Raw genomic sequence first — 14,485 nt, 5'->3', positions numbered from 1 at the left:
TCCTCCACTCTGTAATTGAATTATTCATAGGTCATTGAGAGGTAACAAACTTTTATTGCCGGCTCTTCAAAGCATGCTTCGCCATCACAGATCCGTCACTTGATTTCGCCAAATCATGCATTATTGAATGACGCCAAATGCGATTGATTTCCACGAGGCCGCGCGTGCCCATAGCTCCCACGGCAAATTAAATTGGGCCTTCATACATGCTTTATTAGATGAATTAGGCTTCCTAAGTACCGTCACGACTTGGAAATCCATAAACGGCACCGAGGCTTGGCTCCCCTAAGTGGATTACACATTATACGACTCCAAACAAGACTTTGGTACAAAGTCACTTTGGGGATGTCAGACCTGGACGCTGTTGACTTTCGACAATATCCATCAGCTTGTTTTGCGCCGTACTTATTTTGCTGGTGTCCTCAAAATTAAAGATTAACTCCTTCTCTGAGCTTTGATCACCAGGATTCCTAACTACGGTCAACAAGCACGGTGAGATGTCAACCTGTTTTCTTTCCTGGCAGATTTTTTTTCTTCTTCATAATCTTGTGCTGTGATGGTAATTATCCCAAACAGGATGTGATTTAACACAGAGCCTGTAGTATGTTACCCAGCGGCGCAGGTCTTTGCAAGCTCGGAGACTATTAATAAAAAGGCCAGGAAAGAAATGGCCCTCGCTCCGTCTTTGTCAGGTGGCAGAGTCGCCCCGACAAAATGGCATTTCTGTTCATAATTGCCTGACCCTTCCTTCAGCAGGTCATATAGGGAGCAATGGCAAAGATGCATGCAAATAATGAGACTGCAGGTTGCAAATATAGGAGGTAATGTGGATTTTTAGGGCAGTAAGGATAGTATTATAGTTTAAGTGAATTAATGTGAATTTTAAAAAATACAAAGAATTGGACGCCTTATGTTTTTTTCTGTTGTTTTAGATTTTTGCTGTGTTGTCATTTTAATATTAGTATTAAGGTACTTTGTACAGGTGCAATATTAGAATTAGTGGTGTAAGAATTCTGTGACACTGGTGTTTCTGTGGATTCTCATTTTCACCCTTTCTCACAGGTTTTTTTTTTTATTCCCATAACCATCTTTTTTCACCGACCTTGCGGCCAGCAAGTATGAATGATGAAAGTCGAAATGAGGAGCAGCATTTCTAAATTGAGCTAGCCCAATTATTTGATTGTTTTTTTTGGTTGGCCCATCAATCTGAAACCACTTGCCCAAATGACTTTTTTTATTTTTTTTAAGAAAAGTTAACTTAGTTTCTATAATTGGATTCACTCTTTTTCCACCAAAGATAATAATGGTCATTTTGATTGCAGCGCAGATAAAACTTTGTCAGCTCGCTACGCAATGATGCAATATTTTTTTTTTTTGGGTCCCACTAAATTTGTATCACTTTGAGTGTCACCTCTCCCGACATTGGGAAGTCTGCAGCGGTGACATCGCAGTGGCCGAAGGTAAACGTTAACGCACGTGTGATTTTTCGACTTGTTGTCCTTTGGACTTCTATTCTCCTGTACACGTCACACACAGGCCATCGCGCAGATTATGGGGGATTGACATTGAAGGCAGCGGATTAGTGGTGCTGTCACATCGCCCACACGAGCATCATAACAAAGGCAAAGTTAAAAGCGCCGTTGCAAGAACAGGTGAGCATCGTATTTGCCTTCTTTTTTTTTTTCTCTTTTGCGCAAATAATTCTGTGACGCTTTTGCAGTAGCTTCCGTTTGACTTCGTACTGCACATTGTCTAATGTTTAAAAGCTTCCGTTTAAACGGTCATGCAGTAAACATTGCCACCGCCAGGATGTTCATTCTGCATCGCGTCTGTGTGAAAGGGAAAGCGCTGCTGATGTGGGTGAAAGGTCATTTGTGACTCCGATGAGTTGCGTTGACGTAATAGTAACCATTTAAAATGGATTTGACTTCTGGCTATTTTCAATGTAAACCAAAAATGTTTTTGTTGCGTTTTCATCATTTTGAAGAGCAAAAACAGCCGTTTCTGACTAAAAAGTGGAGAAAACAAGCTTTTTGTGAAAACAAACATGCTCAGCAGGACAGTGACTCTGATGCTAATGTTTTGATTTTTGTGACCACCGCAAAGTACAACAGAAACAAGATCGAGATTTGTAATACTTTAGAATACTTTATGGGAGTGTCAGGTTCAACTTGTCGAACTTGTTGAGGTGCCTCACCTTTTACTCGAAGGCTGCACTGATTTAATTTCCAAATGACCAGTTTCGTTTTCTCCGTCAGTCATGAGTCAGTTTCGGGCATTGGTGGGTGTCTTGAGGGCGAGCGGGGGAGGTCCTTTGTGGCGAGGCGGTGGCGCAACCCTGACCAGGTGTCGGCCTCACCCCAGGAGAGAGTGCTCCTCTGAGGCGACACCATCTCAAGCGGTCATCAGTAGCTCCAGCTATGTTGAGGACATGTACTTCGCCTGGCTTGAGGATCATAAGAATGTCCATGAGGTAACTGTCTGCAACCAATCAAAACAGGCTTTGACTTGAATTTTATGACTTGTAACTTAAAAGTTGTAGCACTTGTCAAGGTACAGAAATATAGGATTTGTCTTCCAGTCGTGGGACACCTTCTTCCGGAACATCCATAGCTCCAGTACACCTGACGAGGAGGCTGAGAGACGACCCTCCGCCCTCCTCCAGGGCCGAGTCGCGCCCCATTCGCCAGACATGACACAGAAAGTTGTGGAGGACCACCTGGCTGTGCACACGCTCATCAGAGCCTACCAGGTCATTCACATTGTATATAAATGTTCATATCAAGAAAACTGGCTTAACAAAACAGATGCTCGCGTTTCCTCTCTCCCGTTAATGAATCAAGTTCCTCTCGGTTTGATCCGTTCGGGATACTTGTTGCATTGTGGAAACGCTTGGCAGAACGATATGAATGAGAGCATCTCCAGCTGTTCATACTATGATGACAAATTCTGATTTTATTTTATATCGCTGTGCTGTTTCTAGATCCGCGGTCATCACGTGGCCCAGTTGGACCCTCTGGGCATCTTAGTTGCTGACCTGGACTCATTTGTTCCCTCTGACCTCATCACCTCAATTGATAAATTAGGTGAGCAGCCAAATGCGAACATCACGTAAGACTTGGTTGAGCTCTCACTAGGGGAAAGAATCTGTTAGAGCAGCAAGAAGAGGTAATTGTTGTTTATCATAAGATATAATTAAACCTAAAACAAAAGTGTTGTGTATTTAACAAAACGGCATTTTCGGGTGATGAATATCGGCTAGCTGAATGCTAACAATGCAAAGCAACTACACAGGCTAGCAAAAGTAGCATCCTATCGCATTGTGTTGTATTGACACAAGGCTGACATTGCTGGCTAATGAAACATAATGAGCTCTTTAACTTGTCAGTACATGAATCTATTCTCGGACCTTTTTTCTCTTTGCCTTGTTGTTAATGTGATTTGCACCTGTCTCCTCTTATGTGCCTTGCGAGCTTTGAGCTTGAGCAGCTCTCTCAGGTGGTCTGCTCAACTTCTGCGGCGACACCGATAGTGTAAAATATAGAAAGTCACCAGCCCAGAGAAAAAAAAAAAATGCAGACAAACGGATTTGACGCAAAATAATTCTGTCGTTTTGAATTAAAATTATGTTTTTTTATATTAGCTTTCTACGGTCTGCAAGAGTCCGACTTGGACCGGAGCTTCCGCCTGCCTCACACCACCTTCATCGGCGGAGAAGAGACTACTCTTCCTCTTAGGGAGGTCATACATCGACTTGAGGTACCCACCTTCAATAATGCAAAATATTTGCTCATTTTAAGCAACCATTTTTATTGTTATGCAATGACAAGCTCTTTTAAAAGGTCACTTTAACCAGCAAAGAATGTTCTCCCCTCTTTTTTTCTCTCCATTGTCTCGTTTCAGGCATCTTACTGCGGTCACGTCGGGGTGGAATTCATGTTCATCAACAACGTGGCGCAATGCCAGTGGATCCGTCAGAAGTTCGAGACACCCGGAATCATGCGCTTCACCAGTGCCGAGAAGAGAACGCTGCTGGCTCGTCTGATCAGATCAACGCGGTCAGCAACTAAATGAAGATCTCCAGCCATTAATGAACGCACAGACGGCACAATTTCAGATCATAGATCATACCGGGAACCATGCAGCCATTAGTTATATGAGGTCATTTTTGTCTGATGATTGATGAGCCCGCATTATTTTTTCACATTTGCTCAATTACTACATCTCAACCTTTAGATCAGCATTTGCCAACGTTTTTAAGGTACCTGAAAAGCGAAAAATAAATGACTTCTAAATTTAGCCAGCCTGAGAGGAAAATTCTTCCTCTACATACTGTTCAAATCAGCCTGTACTTTTTTTTGACTTCATAGCTTTGAGGACTTCTTGGCCAGGAAATGGTCATCAGAAAAACGCTTTGGACTGGAAGGCTGCGAAGTCCTCATCCCGGCTCTGAAGACCATCATTGACAGCTCCAGCGCTGCCGGCATCGATAGCGTGATCATGGGGATGCCGCATCGGTATTGGGCCGGCTTTCTTCCTGCGGCTTATTGGGTTGCTATCATTGACTCGTTCTTTCCATGTGCGTCCAGGGGTCGACTTAACGTCTTGGCCAATGTGATCCACAAGGACTTGAACCAGATCTTCTGTCAGTTCGACCCCAAATTAGAGGCTGCAGACGAAGTGAGAACACCTGCGTTCGAGAGAGCGGCCTCTCTCAACATGACCTGCTTGTTATTCTGACCTAGGGTTCCGGTGATGTCAAATACCACCTCGGGATGTACCACGAGAGAATAAACCGGGAGACGGACAAGAACATCACGCTGTCCCTCATGGCCAACCCCTCCCACTTGGAGGCGGTGGATCCAGTCGTCCAGGGCAGGGCCAAAGCCGAGCAGTTCTACAGGGGGGACATGTTTGGCAAAAAGGTCAGCATTTTCCTCAGATGAACCTTTCTTGTTTGTAAACAAGACATTTTGTTTTTCCAGGTGATGTCCATCTTGATGCACGGAGACGCTGCTTTCGCCGGCCAAGGTGTCGTATATGAAACGTTCCACCTCAGTGAACTCCCCTCCTATACCACCTATGGTACCATCCATGTGGTGGTCAACAATCAGGTAATAGGTTTGCATTGTATAGTTACCATGGAAACACAAGATGAAATAAAACTAAATTCTTACATGTCTGGGGCAGATCGGCTTCACGACGGACCCCCGGATGGCCCGCTCCTCCCCTTACCCCACCGACGTGGCTCGAGTGGTCAACGCTCCCATCTTCCATGTCAACGCTGACAACCCCGAGGCGGTCATGTACGTGTGCCGCGTGGCCGCCGAATGGAGGAACGCCTTCAACAAGGACGTCGTCATTGACCTGGTCTGTCCCTGGAAGTACATCGGTGGATTTGTATTTATTTTTTGGAGGGGTTTTAGTCAAAATTTTAGTTGTGAGTTTTAAATACACTGATAATGTTTTTTGGGGAACTCATTAATGGGGGAATTTTAGGATCAAGGTAGCACTTAATGCATTATTTGTTGAAGATTAAATAGGCCGTTTTATTTGTTGTGTATTTTGACAGGTGTGTTACAGGCGCTTTGGCCATAATGAAATGGACGAGCCGATGTTCACCCAGCCGCTGATGTACAAGCAGATCCGGCGGCAGGAGCACGTGCTGAAGAAGTACTCCGACAAGCTCATTAGCGAGGGAGTGGTGACGCTACAGGAATTTGAGGTGTTACCTATTTGTTGAACGAAACCGATATCGATAATATATAGCAGCGGCATTGCCTCTGTTGCTTTCGATTTACTGTTGCAATTCGATCAGGAGCTTGTTTATCATCGCAATGTGGACCCTTGCAAATAGTCCATTCATAATACACAAAGCTATTTACTGCCGCTAAAGACTCGATTTTTCATTCACTGTTCTTCTCGTTGTGCTTGCGAACAAGCGGTAGTTGTTGAACGAGTTTTTCAACGTGTCTTGCAGGAAGAAGTGGCCAAGTACGACAAGATATGCGAGGACGCCTACAGCAGCTCAAAAGACAAGAAGATCTCGCATATCCGACACTGGCTGGACTCACCCTGGACAAGTACTAAACATTCTTCTCATCCTCGTCAGCTTGTATTTTTTGTTATTCTTTGGTGCTCGATAACAACGACGAATGTTTCCATCCCACCCGCTTGGAGACTTCTTCACAGCAGAAGGAGAACCTAAGAGCATGACTTGCCCCCCCACTGGACTGGATGAGGAGGTCCTGCAGCATATTGGGAAGACCGCCAGCTCCGTGCCTGTGAAGGATTTTGACATTCATCCCGGTGAGATGCATCGGCATCATTTTTATACTGCATAACACCAATACAGTATTTGTATGGGTCCGTTTATTCACTTTGGAATTCCCTTCCAAGAAATCCCAACATCAGCCAGACTTTTAGTGTCCACAACTGACACCACCACCTGTCATTTCACAGTTTCTGCTTGCTCAGCAAGTATTTTATTTTTCTCCCTCTCTGTGTGCACCCACAAGGTTTGTCTCGTATCCTGCGCAGTCGAGCAGACTTGGTGCGGAACGGTCAGCTGGATTGGGCCTTGGGAGAGTACATGGCCTTTGGGTCGCTTCTCAAAGATGGCATCCACGTGCGACTCAGCGGGCAGGACGTAGAAAGGGGAACGTTCAGGTATGCGTATGCGCACAATATCACCATCAAAAATAAATGACCATTGGTATTATGAGAATTTCTTTTTGACATATTTATAAAGTCTTGATGGTGCTTTAAATGGCACTCCATCATACAGTAAAAGTGACAACATACATCTCATGAACAAAGCACCCTTGCAGAAGCAGCAAAGTATTTCCCATTTCAACTGAGCTCTTCCATCCTCCCTTAGCGCTATGCTTTCTCGAGTCGTCCGTGTTCTGTAGTTGACATCGTAGCGGCTTCCTCCCACCTCCACTTTGTTTTCTTCCTGCCGGTCGCTCCCGTCCTCTTCTCACAGGAGCCGAGCATATTGACGCGTTCCGCATGAGCGTGTGTATCAGCGGCGCAACAAACTTGATGTGTTTTGGGTGTGCGCCCTCTTTTTCCCCACTAATGGGTGCCCCCAAAGACAGATGACATAGCTGCGTGTGTGTGTATGTGTAAGATTGTGAGCATGCAGGCAAATGTGTGCAAAGTTTTTGCATGTAACTTTTGTTATATCTTTTTGTCTATGTGTGTGGGTGTTTTTTTAAAACAAATTATTTCATTCTGTCATGATAATGATTACTTTGTTTTTATAAAGCACAATATTACAGAATGTCATTTTCCTTATTGAAAAGGATATTCAGATTTTTTTTTTCCTAGTCACCGTCATCATGTTCTCCATGACCAAGAACTGGACAAATGCACCTACGTCCCCATGAACCACCTGTGGACCGACCAGGCCCCCTACACCGTCTGCAACAGCTCCTTGTCCGAGTACGCCGTGCTCGGTAGGCGGGCGAGCTCAACCGTCAACTTGTCGCCTTCACGTGACCACCTTTTCCCTATCCAGGGTTCGAGCTGGGCTTCGCCATGGCCAGTCCCAACGCCTTGGTCCTGTGGGAGGCGCAGTTTGGAGACTTCCACAATACTGCCCAGTGCATCATCGACCAGTTCATCCAGCTCGGGCAGGCCAAATGGGTCCGTCAAAACGGCATTGTCCTGCTCCTCCCACACGGGATGGAAGGAATGGTGAGAGGAAACTTTCCATTGACTTTTTTTTTTTTTTTTGGCACTTATGTTGAATAATCAAGCTTTCATTTGTCTTCAGGGTCCAGAACATTCCTCAGCACGACCTGAGCGTTTCCTGCAAATGAGCAAAGATGACCCGGACCACTTTCCTGTAGGTCCACCAGGACAATTCAGATTTGAAAAACACTGAAATGACTTTTCTGCAGATACGGCAACTCCCAAAAATTCCAAACTATGGTTTAGCCCGCCCCTGAGATGTCAACAGAACCAGATGTCTAATCTGTTTTGCTACTAAATGTCACATTCTCTCTCTCTCTCTCTCTTTTCCCACATGAAGGAATTTGGTGGAGATTTTGAAGTGCAGCAGCTGTACGATTGCAACTGGATCGTGGTCAACTGCTCCACGCCTGCTAACTACTGTCATGTGCTCAGACGGCAGATTCTGCTGCCGTTCAGGAAGCCGGTAAATCACGACAATCTGTCTTGGTTTTCCAAAACAAAAACAGTTTGATAATATGACTTGCCTTAATAATTAGACTTCTAACTGCAACTTTTCGGCTGTACGTGAATGATTATTTTTGCGTGCGCAGCTTTCACTGTTTTTCAGCTACGATGAATGTCTTAAGTGACCCCTGTCGACTACGAATGTGGACGCTCGCCTCGAGCATGAGAAAACAAAAGTACCCCAAGCAATTTAGTGGAGATGTCAATAGGGAATATTATATGATTTGTTTGAGTGCAAAGTCTCAATTCCAGTTTTGGTTGACTTGAACACGCCGGCTTTGTCCCTGTGCTGATGTCACATTGTGGGGAGAAGAAAAAAAAAAAAAAAAACACCAAACTTTCTTTACTTATTTCACAGCTGATTATATTCACTCCAAAATCTCTCCTGAGGCACCCTGATGCCAGGTCCAGTTTTAAAGACCTTGCCAAAGGTACACTTTGACCCTTCCGCCATTACTTTTATGCAACGTAGAAAAAAAATAAAAATCATTTAACTTATTTAACTTCAATAGGGACTAAATTTAAGAGGCTGATCCCCGACGAAGGCCCGTCGAGTCACAGTCCAGACCGAGTGAGAAGACTGATTTTCTGCACTGGTAAAGTTTACTACAAACTGACCAAAGAGAGAAAGCAACAAAACCTGGAGAAGGACGTTGCCATCATCAGACTGGAGCAGGTCTGCGATAACATGCTGGAATGGAACGGCAGAGTGAGTGATTCAGTTTCTCTTCTTCCAGATCTCGCCGTTTCCCTTCGACCTGGTCAAAACGGAGGTGGAGAAATACAAAAGCGCCGAGCTGGTGTGGTGTCAGGAGGAGCACAAGAACACGGGTTACTACAACTACGTCAGGCCTCGCTTACTCACCGTGGTGGCCAACAAGAGGCCCGTCTGGTGAGAACATGCCAGTTCTGTTCTCACCTGAGGTTGGGAAAGTCATACATGTCGTTTCCTTTTCAGGTATGCCGGGCGGGAACCCGCCGCCGCGCCCGCAACGGGAAACAAATCGACCCACCTGAACGAGCTGAAAAAGTTCATGGACACGGCCTTCAACCTGAGCGGCTTCCAGGAGAGGAATGATTGAAGCGGACGGGAGGTTCAGGTGGCCTTTCTCTTAATTAGGTGCTCGAAATGGACCTGACATGCTTCACTGGAGAAATACAGCCAATAGATTCAGTAAGATTTTTACGATTACAATCTAGGACATTTTTTTTTTCCCTCTTTGGGGTTTATAATCGTTTTGATTATAAGTTCCAAGAAATAACGAACACAGTAGATTCGTGGAACTCTGACACAATCGGTTGCAGGAACTTGTGTTTGGATTTTCAATTCATTCATTTTCATCCATACAAGGACGTTCTGTCATGGTGTTAGCCTCATTCTTGTAATATTACATCTGTTGTTTCATACTGGGTCCATTTTGAGTTTATTCTCATAACAGTACAGATCCTTTTCTTGTAACTTTGTCACTTTCTATTGAATCGGTCCATACATCTTCTTTTACCATTTTTTGTAATCAGTGATCCATGTAAACATTTAGCGACTTCATTCCCTGTTGCATTTTGAGTTGATTCTTGTAACAGAAAGAATTCATCCTGCTTAAAAGCGCCACTCTCGAGCAGATGTTTATATAGCAAGATGAGTGTACGTACGTCTTATATTCGGTAATTATTTTTTTCCCGACAGGCATCGCTAGTCATGTGCATGTGTGCTTCTGCTTTTGCAATGCGAGCTGTTGGTGAAGGAAGGCCTCTTGATTGTCACAGCTCGCTTCATTAGCAGACATCAGCCAGCTGGCGTCGACTTTTTTGGGGTTTGTTTATAGGGCTCATAAGGTGTAAAACACAACAAAGCCCGAGAGGCGTGAAGAGCAATACTGACTCACACGTCTCATTCAGATCCTCACTTGTAAATAATCACACAATTACAAAAGAATGTATCCTTGAGTCATAGTATCTTCTCTCCATACAAAATAAGTCATAGAGTTCTGTAATATCAATTTTAACCTATTTTGGAAATAGATTTTATTGCAGCAATTAGCAAAAAAAAAAAAAAAAGAATAAAGTGCGCAGATACACAAAAACAGTATTGTTGCTCTTACAATTTGTTTCCAGTTATTGTGGCAAATACAATCTTACGTCCATTTATTGATATTCATACAGCACACAAAAAACAGCAGTCACAGAATTTTGTTTTCAATTCCCTATGTACACTCAGCCTTATAAACAAAAATAAATAGATTCGCTTCACAAATGCAACACAGTTACACCACCTGCGCCACAACATAGACCTACTTTCAGTTAATCTAAACTATACTATCTGTTCCCAACTTGTCAAATGCCCGGGGTGTTTACGGGCATATGGGTTCACTGCATTGATGTTCTTATATATATGATTATTATAGCACATACAAAATGAAGTTGCATCACGATAGCTACAGTATTTCTGAGGCTTTACCTCAAGGCTGAAGTTTAGTTTGGCTCATTGTCTTCACAAGTGTTACCGCTTCCTGATTCTTGCTCCGTTGTGCCGGCATCTCCGTGGGGGTCGGACCCTGTCTCGGCTCACGGGACTTGTATTTGTGGCACAAATCCCTCATGTCTAATAACCCCCGCTCCAGACTTTTGACAAACTGTGACGAGCACGTGTGTTGACTCTCGCTAAAGCTGGACACGCAGAAGACAAAATGGTCCGACTGTGGATTGTAGCACACTCCGTATCCGTTCGGTACCACCGGTCCGTAGCAGCAGAACATCTCAACAGTGGTGGGGACCTGAAATATAAGATAGGATTCTTTGACAGGATTCTCTTCATATTTCAAATGGTGTCCAGTACCTGACTTGTGGAGAGAATAAACTCATGACTGATGCGATAGGCCTCATCTCGAAAGATCTCCGGTGTCTCCATCTTCAGATCTTTTGCCATCTCGCGCAATCCCAATAGGTGATTGTCGATTCCCATCCCCACGATAGCCTGGAAAAAGGAAATGACACTATTGGTTCATTTTGTTTTCTTTGTGATGCTGATTCAAGTTAGTGAGAGGAATCGGACAGCTACCAGTGTCGAAATCTTTGTCTGTGCTGATATGGCGGTTCGTAACAACTCCATCTTTGCATCCTGGTAGAAACGAGTCGGTGCCAATGGTGTCAATCATGTCTCTCAAAACTGACTAAAGCTTCCTGAGTCTAACGTCAAACTCCTTACACAATTGCTCACATTCCCGTCAGTCATTGCTCGAACAAAGTCCAGGGCTTCCGGCGTGGCCGAGCGAATGTTGTCCACTCGGCCGTCTTTGAAACGACGTGTGGAGGCGCTCTCATAGGTGGAAACTGCTCTGCCGTGACATCTGGGCACACGGAGAGCGTTTGGAAGACATGTCCTGCCATGTGGTTGAACTTTCTCCTACCTGTAGTAGGCCAACTGAAGAGCCACCTGGATGAAGGCATCTGGACTCATATTGAGCAACTTGATCATTTCTTTCCCGTAATGGCGGAATTTGTGGACCTTCATGTCGAGATTCTTGACAAGCCTTTGCACACACAATGAAACAAAGTAAAATCCAATCATGGTGGTTAATTGTAGTTTTTCTACATGCGCCAAACCTGCGGAGTCTGTCAGCAGATGAGTTGAGGAATTTGTGCATGAGCGGGTTACATTTCCAGCGGAGTCGTCTTGGGGCTGGCAGCTCGCTCACACTTGCGGCCGGGACCAACTTGGAGGGGCTGCCGAGCCTATTGCCAACGTAGGCGGGCATCAGTCATAACATTCAAATCTGCCGTTCTAAAATTGCTTTGGCTTGAATTCTTACATATATTGGAGAAGATACTCCGTAAAGTGCACCAGAACGATCCCTTCGAACGCCGAATGCTCGCACACAACTCCGCAGCAGCCGTCAGCCCCTACAACAAACTGGCAGAACATCTTTGTTTCTATCAACAGACATAATCCAAGCGTCCTTACAAACCTGCGTGCTCTTGTCGTACCACCGGTTGCCCCCGTTAACGGCTGCTCCTCCCCCGTGCAGCATCAACATGGCCCGAGCAGAATCGCTCAACTCGGCCTTGCTGTCGTCGTCAAGACACACCAAACAAAGGCAGCGCTCCATCAGGTCCAAAGAGTTCCTGTTGGTCGACTCTGCGGGGGAGAAAGGAGCGAACAGACTTGTTTGGGTGACGATTGTGAGCAAGGTCCAGTACCTCTGAAGAGTTCTCTGTGAGACTCCGCCCACTCCGTTCGGCCGTCGGAGGTGAGAAGACCGATCGGCGGCTGCCGCTCGTCTTCATCGTCAGCCATTTTTATGATCTTCTCCAGCTGGGTCAGGAGGTCTTGCTTGTTCAGGCGGCGGGAATTGATCACCACGTCCAGTACGAAAAACTGAACACAAGATGCGGACGTGGCTGTGTTCAGAATCCACCAATCACATTCAAACATACATTTATTTTTGTTTTCTTCCCACCTGACCTGGTTTTTACAAGCCACAATAATATGTCCTGCTTCTGGCACGGCGCTACCGTCGTGCACCACGAGAACATCCCTCTCACGGCCCGGCAGACGGTAGGCGCTGAACATCCGATAGTACTGCTCCATACAAAGAGGCGTTCCGGCAAGTTGACCTCGGGCGTAGTCCACAGGTAACGCACCTCTGCACACACCCGTTTGTCCATTGTATATTGACCTCTTGTGATTTTGAATTTTCTCTTACTTACGCATCAAGCAAACTTTTGTACTCCAGAATTCCTGAGATCAAATTGGCAGCAAACCTACAGGGAAGGCAAAGAAACGACACACCATGGTAAGATCTGTAGACATGCTACTACTATTTGTATTTAATATTCATACAATCAGATTGAAAATATGCTTCATGTCTGATCTGAGTTGTGCACACCTCAGAGAATCGAAGGGAGCTTTGAAAGTCTGGCGTGGGAACACCATGGCGGGACTGGAGTTAACCGGCAACGCCAGTCTGTTGTTGAGGTACATGTCGTTCAACCAGTACTCGTACACCTACACGGGCAAAATGTAACTGAATTGTCACCCAAATAATTAATCATATGTATGTGGAATTAAAAAAAAAAAAAAAATCTCTGCTCACTCTACTTACCCAGTTGGCCTTTTCCTCCCTCCTCTCCACCAGCTTGCGTTGCAGTAGCTCTCCCACACCTCCGGGGGCGCCAAAGCGCTTGACCGCCCGCTGGGTTTCTTGGAAGCGTTCCTCACTGAGCAGGTGTTTCATGCATCTCAGGTAAGTGTCTAAAGTTTCTTTTAACTCAGGCAGCGGCAGTTTGGGCACACTCTGGATGGGCAAGGGAGTGTACAAAATAATGACACCATATCGAAACCATGTTGTTTTGTGGAAAATAGTATAAACATAATTACAGCAGTGGCCTTGGGTTGTTTGGAAGGCTCTTGGTTGAGATGGGACATGTTGATGCACCTGAGCAGTGGCTTCCCTTTTATTGACAAACAGAAAATGGTTGGCTGACGCTCATACGTAAATGCAGATTATAGATGTATGTTTGTAATGCCTCTTAGTAATATTCATAAGATGAACATTATGTAATATTAAAATATTATACAAGTGTTAATAAATTCATTAGAATAGAGATAGATGAAGGCGGAAGTAGAAGCCGAAACATGTCAGGTAATGCAACCTAAAATATTTTGTTTGCGATAAAAGAACCAGTGAAGTCATTAAAAGAATCACCATCACAATCATCATACATAAGAAGCACACATTTCAACTAATCCTGTATTATCACGATAATTATAAATCCTCTTTATTTACTGTGTATACATTTTTAAATATAGTTTCCCCCAAAACACATTTCATCTTCCTCTCAATCTATAAATTAATCGTCTCGACTTGCTACCTTCTGATAGTCTGCGTCTGAAATATGGAACACAAGTTGACATTAGTCTGCTATGATGAATGATTGACTCATCCATGCTTCAATCCAAAATGCCATTTCCACTATTTAGCGTAACATGCGAAATGTCAATCTAAGCTTCGGCCGTAATCCAAAACACTTAAATCATTACATATCATGACAAAGGAAAATTGTCTTACCTGTAATTTGAAAAAAATATATATAAATCACTTCCTCATCTTCAGCCTCCAATGAGAAGTTTAAATTTGTCTTGCTTCATTCTTTGTTTTCTCGTAGCATCCATCTTCCAAAGACATGATCAAGAAGCCCAACTATTAAGTCTCTCGCTGTGGCTCCGCAGAGATGCTGATGAAGGGGGGGGGGTAGTGTGTGTGTGTGTGTGTGGGGGGGG

At 44.5% G+C, this 14,485-nt stretch overlaps 2 protein-coding genes across 6 annotated transcripts; one reads left to right on the top strand and one right to left on the bottom strand.

The window, feature by feature from the left end:
- The first annotated feature begins 1,375 nt into the window (after positions 1-1,375).
- Positions 1,376-10,211, top strand: ogdhl (oxoglutarate dehydrogenase L). 5 transcript variants are annotated; one of them, XM_037272550.1, is made up of 24 exons: positions 1,376-1,460; positions 1,537-1,652; positions 2,259-2,473; positions 2,582-2,752; positions 2,984-3,086; positions 3,644-3,759; positions 3,904-4,058; positions 4,371-4,517; positions 4,590-4,680; positions 4,746-4,925; positions 4,986-5,114; positions 5,191-5,370; positions 5,573-5,725; positions 5,981-6,083; positions 6,196-6,309; positions 6,519-6,669; positions 7,336-7,463; positions 7,526-7,704; positions 7,784-7,855; positions 8,039-8,167; positions 8,567-8,639; positions 8,721-8,884; positions 8,946-9,100; positions 9,167-10,211. In XM_037272550.1, exons 3-24 carry the CDS (start codon positions 2,261-2,263, stop codon positions 9,288-9,290), a joined length of 3,030 nt encoding a protein of 1,009 aa, XP_037128445.1. In that variant the 5' UTR covers positions 1,376-1,460; positions 1,537-1,652; positions 2,259-2,260; the 3' UTR covers positions 9,291-10,211. The 5 variants fall into 5 exon arrangements, with proteins under 5 accessions (XP_037128445.1, XP_037128444.1, XP_037128443.1 ...); XM_037272549.1 differs by having other exon boundaries at positions 6,193-6,309; XM_037272548.1 differs by having other exon boundaries at positions 1,377-1,460; positions 6,181-6,309; positions 8,042-8,167.
- On the bottom strand, positions 10,202-14,433 carry chata (choline O-acetyltransferase a). The gene is made up of 15 exons (XM_037272555.1): positions 14,274-14,433; positions 13,583-13,656; positions 13,308-13,499; positions 13,092-13,210; positions 12,913-12,966; positions 12,668-12,848; positions 12,403-12,580; positions 12,171-12,340; positions 12,015-12,115; positions 11,809-11,937; positions 11,613-11,735; positions 11,411-11,552; positions 11,264-11,323; positions 11,042-11,179; positions 10,202-10,979 (listed from the first exon to the last, which is right to left on the bottom strand). Exons 2-15 carry the CDS (start codon positions 13,628-13,630, stop codon positions 10,665-10,667), a joined length of 1,950 nt encoding a protein of 649 aa, XP_037128450.1. The 5' UTR covers positions 13,631-13,656; positions 14,274-14,433; the 3' UTR covers positions 10,202-10,664.
- Positions 14,434-14,485: the final 52 nt, after the last annotated feature.

This window comes from Syngnathus acus, chromosome 15 (genome assembly GCF_901709675.1).
Source record: "Syngnathus acus chromosome 15, fSynAcu1.2, whole genome shotgun sequence".
Classification (NCBI taxonomy): Eukaryota; Metazoa; Chordata; class Actinopteri; order Syngnathiformes; family Syngnathidae; genus Syngnathus; species Syngnathus acus.
Note: the sequence above shows the minus strand (reverse complement) of the source record. Positions and strands in the feature narration are given on the sequence as shown.